At 38.5% G+C, this 10,465-nt stretch overlaps 2 protein-coding genes across 4 annotated transcripts in view; one reads left to right on the top strand and one right to left on the bottom strand.

The window, feature by feature from the left end:
• LOC139982813 (uncharacterized) overlaps nucleotides 1–10,465 on the top strand; it is an 890,000-nt gene that overhangs the window by 707,386 nt on the left and 172,149 nt on the right. The window contains exons 57-58 of the mRNA XM_071995913.1: nucleotides 187–395; nucleotides 4,629–4,727. Coding sequence (XP_071852014.1) covers nucleotides 187–395; nucleotides 4,629–4,727 — 308 coding nt within the window. The remainder of the gene's footprint in view (nucleotides 1–186; nucleotides 396–4,628; nucleotides 4,728–10,465) is intronic.
• LOC139982817 (uncharacterized) overlaps nucleotides 1–10,465 on the bottom strand; it is a 167,623-nt gene that overhangs the window by 82,687 nt on the left and 74,471 nt on the right. For 2 of the 3 annotated variants that reach the window (XR_011798376.1, XR_011798380.1), the window contains 2 exons: nucleotides 9,948–10,194; nucleotides 6,762–9,237 (listed from right to left, as the gene is read on the bottom strand). The exons of the other annotated variant lie outside the window; for it this stretch is intronic. The gene's annotated coding sequence lies outside the window, so the exon portion shown is untranslated. Of the gene's footprint in view, nucleotides 1–6,761; nucleotides 9,238–9,947; nucleotides 10,195–10,465 lie in introns of those variants that run through there. 3 annotated transcript variants of the gene reach the window in all.

The raw sequence follows: 10,465 nt of genomic DNA, 5'->3' as shown, positions 1-10,465 counted from the left end.
TAATTTATTCCTTTTTTTTCAAATAAACACAACTTAACTGTCCTAGTTTATTGCTTTACTTTCCTTAATTTTTATGTCGTTATTTTTAATATTTGTAATACCATAACGATTATTCAAGTCGTATCAAAATCCAATATCTTTATATCTATCTACTCTATTATCAGTAACTCTATTCTTTCATTCTAGATTCCTATCTCCTGTGTGCATCTATTAGACTGCTCTCCTAGAGTTGATGAGACTGGTCTGAACCTTATCCTTCAGTCTGGTCTCTCTCTCTCTATCCTGAGTTCTCTCCAGAAGCTGGAGATCTATGACTACGACAGGAGACTAACTAATGAAGAGTTGGCGGCCATCTTGTCTTACTCTTCACAGTGTACAATTTTGAAGGAGCTGAGGTAAGTATTCCGGTGTAGATGTTAGAATCATCATAACAGTTAAACAGAGAATTAATGTAATTAATAATAGTTATCAATACTAAACTAACAATAGAGAATGTAAAGTCTGTTGTATTTTAATGACAAGGATTGGATTTAATTAGTTTAAGTGGATTTATTTGAATAAATTAGGCCATCGTGAAAGGAATTCTTTAGGGTTTTAAGATGAATAAAACGAAATATAATGGATCAATAGGTAATATTTTTAGAGATGGGTTGGTAGAGAGTTGAGGGGGTAGGTGGGGTTGTTTAATATTCTTTGTTTGGATTATTGTTACAATTTAACTCAGAAATGGATTTTAGAATAACAGTAATGTTTATTAGGATAAAACAAGAGTTATATACACAAGGTATTTTGATTCTAATAATTCTAGTGAGTATAATGTATTTTCATAAATATAGTTTTTGAGCTTTATAAGTACTAAATGCTACATTTGATATTGAAACCTCCACAACAAATGTGATTAAATTTTATTTTGATTAAATTTTATTTTATTTAAATTGTATTTAACAAATATCTTTAACATTGTGCATATTAAAGTAGTAAATGATGGCAATAAAAAATAAGCGAAAACATACAAATAAATTATACTTTACAAACTAAACTGAAATGTTTACAAAACAAGCGACAAATAAAACAGTTATAGTTGTCGCAGTTTCAAAAATAGTTAATCAACATAAGTTAATAAATAAATATTAAAAAGAAAAGAAAATTAAAGTAATTGTAAACAAGTATCTTATAAAGTTTAATTGTATTGTTTTTTATTACAATAAAAATAATTTAAGGCAAATCTGTGTCTCCTAAATTCCAGCAGTAAAAATGTAATCTTCTCAGAAATACATCACCGTCTCTTGTATATTTTGAAATATAATGTCATGCCACATCAGTTGAATTTATCATATACTTCACTCAATATTTTAAAGAATAAGAAAACAAAGCTTGGACATCGTGGTTTTCATCTTTTTAATAAAATTATAAATTCATACAAACAAAAAAAATTTATTGTAAATTTTCCATTGTGTAATGTTTATAATCGTACGTAATATAAGTTCAAACTTGAATCGATCATAAAATCTCTGCATTGTCTTAAACAAAAATAATGTTGTTTACACCCAACCCGCCCCTTGACTGATATATCATTCTGACACCGATTTCACTCAATACATTCACAACACCTCCTTTTAGGAATACATTGTTACCATACTTACCCCCTTCAACTAACCATCAATACCATCTTGGTTCTTTGCACTTTCCCTTTTCAATTCATATTTACCCTCCTTCCATCCTAACCCTATCATCACCCCCTTTGTTCCCGTCACAGAGTGGTTTGTTATTATTATATCTAGCTCCATTATCAATTACTTGTGTTTTCTTTGTTTCTTCATGTCCATTGTTTCCTTTACATAGATGTACTAAGAATAATGTGTAGTAGTATACCTCAGAAATGAAAGCTACTAACCTATGTTATATGTGCAATACCGCCATTCCAGGAATAACTGTAAACACGGAGAATAATATCACAGGAAATAATACACTTTGGGAGTTTTGTTGGTCTGACTATAAAAACAAATGTAACATAGAGTGTTTATTTCCTATCTAGACTAATATTTTACCCCAATCTCAGTCTGCCCTGCAGTAAGTCAGTCTAGTCCGCTCTGATCCATTCCCTTTCAGATAGCTTAAATTTACCCACCATCACCCTACCCTTCTCGATCCCCTTTTGCACTAATAGTTTTTAGAGAGCCCATCAAATCCATTCCATACAGATACTTCAGATACCTTAAATTTACCCACCATCACCCTACCCTTCCCGGTCCCCTTTTGCACTAATAGTTTTTAGAGAGCCCATCAAATCCATTCCATGATTCTACCCGATAACAACATCACCGTTTTAGTACACACAGTAGGCCTACTCTGCTTTTTAAATTGTTTTCTGTACAAATACAGTCAGAGCTTACACTATACAGATGATTGACTCAAACAATAATTATCGAAAGTAAATTCAGTAAACAGAAAAGATGACACACCTGGAACTCCCATAAATACCTAATTAGCATATTAATAGATGACACGAGCCAGTTAAAGCTAATGCATAGAAGTATAAATGAGCCACGCGTCTATTATACACATGGAATATTCTAACTAAAATTGTCATACAACGTAACCATGGAAACATTAATTTCTGCTCTGGGGTTAACTTGCTCCTCTCCTCAACAACATTCTCACATAATTTCTGCTCTGCTTCAGAATTTTGAAAGCCTCTCGGTGTTCGACGGACCACATAAAAGGAACAGTCTTAGTACTCTCTGTTGATGCAGGCAGGTAGAGATCAAAGTGTGAAGCGGTTTTGCCATTTGTGAGAAATTATACACAAACTTCCTGTAGAAAGAACAGAATCCTAAAAAAGGCCGAAGCTCTTTACATTCCGCGGTGCAGGCCAGTCTTTAACTGCCTGGATCTTGTCTGGACTTGGCATCACCCCAGCACGGGTTACTTTGTGACCAAGATAGGTCACTTCACTCTGGAAAAATGTACATTTGGAGGGCTTGATCTCAGACCTTGTTGTTCCCATCTATCAAACACCCTCTGCAGATTGGTCAAGTGATCTTCAAAGGTCTTGGAATACACTAATATGTCATCCAGATAACATAATACAGATTGGAAAAACTGGTCATGAAGGCAAGTCTGCATGAGGCGGTGAAACGTACCTGGGGCATTTGACAATCCAAACGGCATGCGGTTGAATTCGTATAAGCTGAACGGCGTAATGAAACCTGTCTTATGTCTGTCTGTCTCTGCCATGGCAATCTGATGGTACCCGGAAAGGAGGTCAATCGCAGAAAACCACTGAGACCCATGCAGTGCGTCGATTGAATCCTCTATCCTTGGGATGGAATAGGCGTCTTTAATTGTTTTCTGATTGAGTTTCCGGTAGTCAACACACATTCGAAGGCTGCCATCTGTTTTCCGTACCATAACAATCAGAGAAGCATAAGGGCTTAGTCTAATTTCCGGATGTGTTCCCTTACTTCTTCCCATTGGGACGGCGGAATGTGACGGAATGGTTGTTTGACAGGTTTTTCATGGCTGAGAGGTATCTTGTGGGAGACACCTTCTGCACTGCCAAGGTCATCATCTGATGTAGCAAATATCTCAGCATTTCTCCATAGAAGGTCAACAGCTTTGTTTCTTTGATCTTCTGTCAGGCTATCAGGGAGAGGAACTTTCCAGCAGGGCTCTCTCTGTGCAGTATCGACTGAAACATGTACATGCTGCACACTCGACTTTACTTTTTTGACAGATTGTGAGTCATCATGAATAACAGATGGGACTTCCAGCTTTCCCAGAGGCGTTCGGGGCTGTAAAACAACATTCTCTTTAGTGAGGTTCAGTACCTGCAGATTCAATTTCCTACCAGTCCGGTTTAACGTTGATCCAACAAATATACCCCTAGGCAATTAGGTTAGTGGTTCCAACTCAACCTCATCAGAACCCTGCACAACAGGACAGGAGACTGAGATCACTTTAACGGACTCAGGTGGCACGATAACTCTAGTCCCGCAGACTCTCACCAGTCCTTGAATATTTGGTTGGGGTTTGGCTTTTGGTGAATCTGCCGAGAGACCTAACTCCTGAACAAGATAAGCTGGGTCCATATCCTTAATGACATTTACTGTAGGCCAACCAGCATGGGCGGGTCTCTGTCCGCTGCCAGAACCAGAATTCCCCTGCCAACTATGATTTCTTTCCCAAGCTGAATGTCAGCTTCAAAATAGCTTAAGTAGGGCATTTCAATGTCATCGGCAGCACTGATCTTGAGCAAATTGATGTGTTCTAATGACGTCTGGTCAAACAGATTGTAAAAACACTTCTTTAATAGGATGGTTACCTCAGAGCCTGTATCCAGAACTGCTTTGACCGTCTTTCCATTTACAAACACTGTCGTGGTTTGGCATGCACTTACAATCTCCACACCCTGTGAGCCCTGTTGCTCTTGAACTGGACCACCCAGTACATGGCTCACGGAACTGGGCGAGCTTAGTTTCCCGATTGCACATTAATGGGAGTTGGGCTGAGCAATATGATGCATAATGCCCTATCTGGTGACAACGTCTACATTCTATTTCTTTCTTATCAGGTCTGGGCCGCCCCCTACCTTTAAATCGTTGACCCTCTCTCTCCAATCTTTCTAGCTGTGAAACGATCTCTCCTTGCTGCACCCTTACGGCTTCCATGATATCTGCCTGGGTCTGGACAGTGCTGGCAAGTTTCTCCACTACAACAGAAAGTTGGTGAGTAGCAGCTTCCAAACTGTTAACAGCTGCTCGTTGAGTACGCCTCGGGACGAAATCGCATTCCTCTTCAGCCAAATCCAGCGCCCAGTCACTTAATAAAGGATTTGCCTGGATCTTCTTTCATGAGCCTCTTCAATTCCCGTCGCAGCACTCCATCTATCAATCCGTTGATGGCAGTTTCAGGTTTGGGGCACAAGGATCTGTGCCCCCTGGACGACATACTGCCACTGTCCTGTATCTTGTTGATGCCTTATTTGTTCTGCATGTATTCCACTTCTGACACCATTTGTGAGGACACACAGGTAATAAATAGTCAGGAGAGAGTGCTGATTTCTACCACCACTTGCTCTGGTGGCCAATGGGTTTATTACTTCTTCTCTCACATAGCATGTTCGAGATAATTTTAAAGGACTACATAAACAAAAAGGACGGTGCAGCACCTTCAGGTAACTTTCCTCAATTACGTCTTAAAAAACGACATCTTCGGCAATAAACTCTACATTTCTACAGAGCATTAATTTGTCTGGTGTTCGTAGTAATGATAATGTGTAATGGGTACAACAACGAACGCCGAAAAGGACAAATGAACAACCAACACATGGCTCCCTGTGCGATGTACTACATATACATTGGCAGTATTGCTTGGACGGATATTACATAAAAAGGTGATACAGATCTATGATTATTCTCTTTCTACCCTTTCCATGCTCTATCCCAATCCATGTGTTCAGTTGCTCTTTATTAATGTTAGTCTAACCTCATCCACCCTCCAGATGCCCTGACTATTCCCACCACCGACCCACCCTTCTCCATCTCCTTCAGAGAGATGCATCTGTATGTTAATAGAGAGCCCATCAAATTCATTTCACGTTTCTACCCGATAACATCATAACCGTTTTAATACACACAGTAGGCCTACCTGCTTCTACAATAGTTTTCTGTACAAATACACACATAGCTTACACTATACAGACGATTGATTTAATCAATTATTATCTAAAGCAAGTCAATAGTAAGAAAGACACACCTGTAACTCCCGTACGTACTACATTAGCATTATAATATGTGACTGGAGCCAGTTAAAGCAATTAATAGAAACAGGTCAACGAGCCACGTGTCCATTGTAACCCTCAAATAATGTCAGTGAACGTGTCAAAGTAACCATGGAAACATACATTAAGTAGGTCAGTGGGTGTACATCAGTGACTACGAATCATCCATTGTGGAATTCTTCCGAACAACATACTATTACGAGGTTATTCGCCTTGTTAATGGATACGTTGCACCTTTTATTGTTGGTTATTATTTTTTAGTTTTGCAAATTGCTTTCCTTGTTGTTTAATGTATCCCTACAAGCTCCCATGCAAACTGATCGGAGAAAACTTGAATAGAAGAGGGTTTAAAGACAACACACAGTTATGAATACAGTTTAAAAGAAGGAATGATTCTTGTTATGTTCAGTTTCTCTTCTTGAATTCAAGTTGGACTTCTCGTTGGTAGGAATCTGACTAGATAACAATTTAGTGTGTACTCCACAATTTAACTATAGGTAGAAGGCAGTGGAAGTATATTTAAATAAAAAATATGTATGTGTTATTATTCCCATTGTTTATCTCCAGACTTGGAAATTACGATATATAACTCCGCAAAAATCGGCTAGATTGACTCGTTCAGGGAAAGCCGAAAACAACTGACGTCATTTGTTTACCAAGTCGAAAGTGCATGATATCATCGCTTGGAACTGCTTATTGCTACCAGTACCACATACAGTTTCTATACACGCACTGTAGTACGCATATATACACAGCACAGCATAGCATAGCTTATACATATCGCGAAATGGCTGCCAATGGCATTGACACACAGTATTTAGATAGCAAAGGCGAAGAAGTAAGGGAAATGGAGGACATGGTGGACGATCGTGGGGAAGTTTTTCCCTACATGTTCGAACCAGAGAACAGCGAAGATTGAAGCGGGATTGGACAGCGATGTCCAAATTGATCGTCTTGACGGAACACAATGGTACGTAACGTTAAACCTAGCCTACTACTTAGTATAGGGTAGTTGTGTCACTAGTTAGGCCTAGAACCGATAAATGTTTCCTAAATTTGTTAATGAAAGAGCCAATTGGAAGATTGCACAACAAATTCAGAGGTGGTCTGTTATTAATCTTCCTAGCAGTAGTGGCAAATTAGTAAAGATACCACATATAAGATAGGGGGGGGGGGGAGAAGGTGGTACCTTACACCAGCTTTTCGTCATTTCCGCTTAAGCTAGTGGCATAAAAAGATTTTCTGAATCTAGGGAATGGATTCAGAAGTGGAAAAAGGAGTTGGAAACAAGGCAACATAGGCCTGTTTTATTTTCCTTTGCAGCATTGTCCCAACAGAGGCAAGAATTCTAAGAAGAGGCTACCCCCTCCTTGCTAGTTATGTCACTTGTAAGGTGCTTCAATGGTATATTGCCTTTCAGAGGTGCCCCTTTTCTATTTTGACATGTAAGTATGCCCCAATAATTGAGGCCGGTATGAATTGATTGAAAATTGGCTCTTTATAATTTGAGCTGGATTGTTTTGTTTACAGGTGTCATTGTGGCCAGTGTGCTGTGATGCCTACAGCAAGGGAGTGTACTGTAGATACTGCAGCGAAATAGATAAAGTAAGGACTGTGATGGATGAAGAAGGTGCTGCATGCATCACCTTACACCCAGGTTTTGAAGCTGTGTGCCTGAACCCATCGGTGCTACAGACATCCTACTACGTGTACCGTCAACAGTATGGTGGACGTGCACAGGAAAACAGCATCCAAGAGTAAGTATAGAATACATTATTTTTGTTGTATACCTTTATTCATTGCTCTGACCTGCTGTTGAAAGATGTATTAATACAGAGGGTGTATTCATAGTTTTGTTTCGTTGTCAAAGGAATAACATTAAGATATAGATTCAATCAAGAAAATTTGTGGACCATATTCAAAACCTGCTTCTGATTAGGTCATTTTGTCCAAAAACTGGTGTAATGTCCTTGAGGTTAACCCTTATCATGCTGACTGACATAGTAGTCATTTACACTAAGCCATGAAACCAAATGCCACACAAAAAATGTCCACCATGCTTGGGCATGATCCATTTACAAATTTTAGTCCCTGAGATACAATGATCAGTTTGTATAAATGGCATAGTTAGGCTAACTTTAGGGGAGGCAGATTTAGGGGCCAAGCAAATTCTGGAAATCATGTAGAGATTTATTTTAAAATTGAGGTCCCCAGATGGCTACCAAGCTTTTGTGTGTCTTCATCTTTCTTAGCTGGTTTTCATGATTATTTTACAGGAAATACAGACACACAGCATATGGTTCAACTTGTAAGGATGAGCTGACAGTTTTTAGGGAAGGAGGTTTGTGTTGTTCTCCCATCCTATGCAGTAAGGAGGATTAGAGAAGCTTTACCATCTGAACAGTATGAAGGATTTAAATTATCAAGACTGTGAGAATGTGGACTGTTTATGCCAAGTCATATAGTATCATTTCAGTCCTGTCTGTTTTGTGGCTGAATGGTGAACATTTTGGAATTCCAGCCTACATTTTTCTGGTTCATGGTATTAACTACAATCTTGGATGAAATTTTACATTTTCAAGTTTGGGAAGTACATAACAGTAATAAATAATAAAAACTCAAGTTAATTTTTTGTATGTATTATCTCTTGTAAGCAAAGCTGTCACTTCTAGTAGCCTGCCAACAAAATCTGGATGATTGAAATCTCAAATATTCTAGGTTAAAATAGAAGATCAGTTTGAATAAAGTAGCCTAAACCACTATGTCAATGGGATCTGGAGAGCTTAGGCTTTCATTTTAATAAAAGTGTAATGAAAATCAATCTGAAATTGTTCATTAATCCATGGAATATCAAGGTTACTTGATCATAAATGGGATAATAAAATCACATTTTATCCCATGCGGGAACAATTAGCAACTTTCTGTCAATTCATTACAAGAAAAACAAAAAGTTGGCAACATGTTTGGAACACCAAATTTGCATACAAATATTAAGTCATCATGAAATTGATATTTATGAAGTCTAAGCTCTCTAGAGAGGAATTCTTGTCATTGGGACTTTTGTTTAAATATAATGTTATCATTTAGTTAGTTACAATGGAAACCAGATATAAGTAAAACTTTAATGTAAAACTTAAGCAACTTCCCTAAAGGCTGGTAGCAACCTGTTAATTAACACTGCTCTGCAGCTGTGCCATACACCATGTGAACAGACGATTCACAGAGTCGATTGCTCTCCACTACAATGAAACAAAGTTAGAATGTGGGAGGCCATCAACCACTTCAGCAAAGCTTTTGAAATCTGCTTCGGTGTTGTTTTATGGCATCATTGTTCGGATGAACATAGGAGCTTGCAAGTGGTGGTGGCTCTTTTCTGACAGGAACAGGACACTCCTCTCCCAGAGTTCCACTTCTGCAGAAGTGGTGCAAGCAGTCAAACAGTTCCCATACATAATCTGTAGAATAGTAAAGATATGAAGAATAATATAATAACAGTTCATGAAAACATACCATTTAGATAGAGACATACTAATCACTCCATTTCAGTCAATAGTCCTGGCACAATGCACAGTTGTCAGTCGAGTCTTTGGATGCCCAACTAAGGCAACAGCTGATACACCTCGATTGGTGTGGATACATGGGTCATGTTTTACCTGACAACTTGTGCCTGAACAATTCCAATATATTTTTTACTGATTACAACAAAAACCCTACACCTGTTTGTGCACCTAATATTATGGATTATGTAATCTTCAGCAGGATGTGTGGTCATTGTCTCAGTAGCTTAACCACTGTTTATGTAGTAAAGTAAACATGTGGACAGAGTAACATCCTGTCCCATCCCCTTGTAATCCATGGTAAAAGAGTGTATAAGATGCAACTTTCACCATTTGTATTCAGTAGCAGATATCCAGCCAAGTGAAGATATAATATACTCTGTTAAATCCAACTACTTGTTTGTGCCTTTATTTCTTGTTCACATACCGCTGTGACAACTCTACGAGATACAGTATGTATGCGCTAATTGAAGTAAAGACTGATGGCCTCACCACACATTCCAGACTGCCCCACAGTGTTGGTGTCAAATTAATAATGATCCTCTTTCCAGAAAGTGATAGCACCAATTGATTTTCCAGAATAATCTACTATCAATCTTGAAAATTACCTTGAAGCGTCATCTTTGTCATGTTCAGATTCATCAGATGAGTGAACTGATGGAGTGTATTCCGGACTACCTGGCGGTTTTTCGGTGTATCCCTATGAGGATGCCACAACAGCAGACAGACCATCATCGCCACTGTGAGATGGCCCTGGTTGCTTTGATGGTATTCTTGTCTCTATTGGTCCAGTCAGCAACTTCAATGGTGGTAGGGGGACCAGTGAACACTGGACTTCTACATGTGTTACATTCACTGAAAATTAGAAATGCTTATTATACCACACACATACAGTAGGCTACTCTTGGACAAGGGTCAGCTGCCTAGATGGTTCACTTATCTTTGCTCAAAGAGAGCATATCCTCCTACTTTATGTGGCTGCAAAAATATTGGCCACTCACACCATGAGCATTGCAAATGACTTCAGCTTGGTTTCATATAGTATAACTATAGTAATCTCCCTTCTCTCAGTAACTATAGATGTAGCCTATATATTTTCCTCTGAAGCCATCAGGTATAGCCTCCT

The sequence above is a fragment of the Apostichopus japonicus genome, chromosome 16, assembly GCF_037975245.1.
Source record: "Apostichopus japonicus isolate 1M-3 chromosome 16, ASM3797524v1, whole genome shotgun sequence".
Taxonomy (NCBI): domain Eukaryota; kingdom Metazoa; phylum Echinodermata; class Holothuroidea; order Aspidochirotida; family Stichopodidae; genus Apostichopus; species Apostichopus japonicus.
This window is presented reverse-complemented; position numbering and strand designations above follow the sequence as displayed.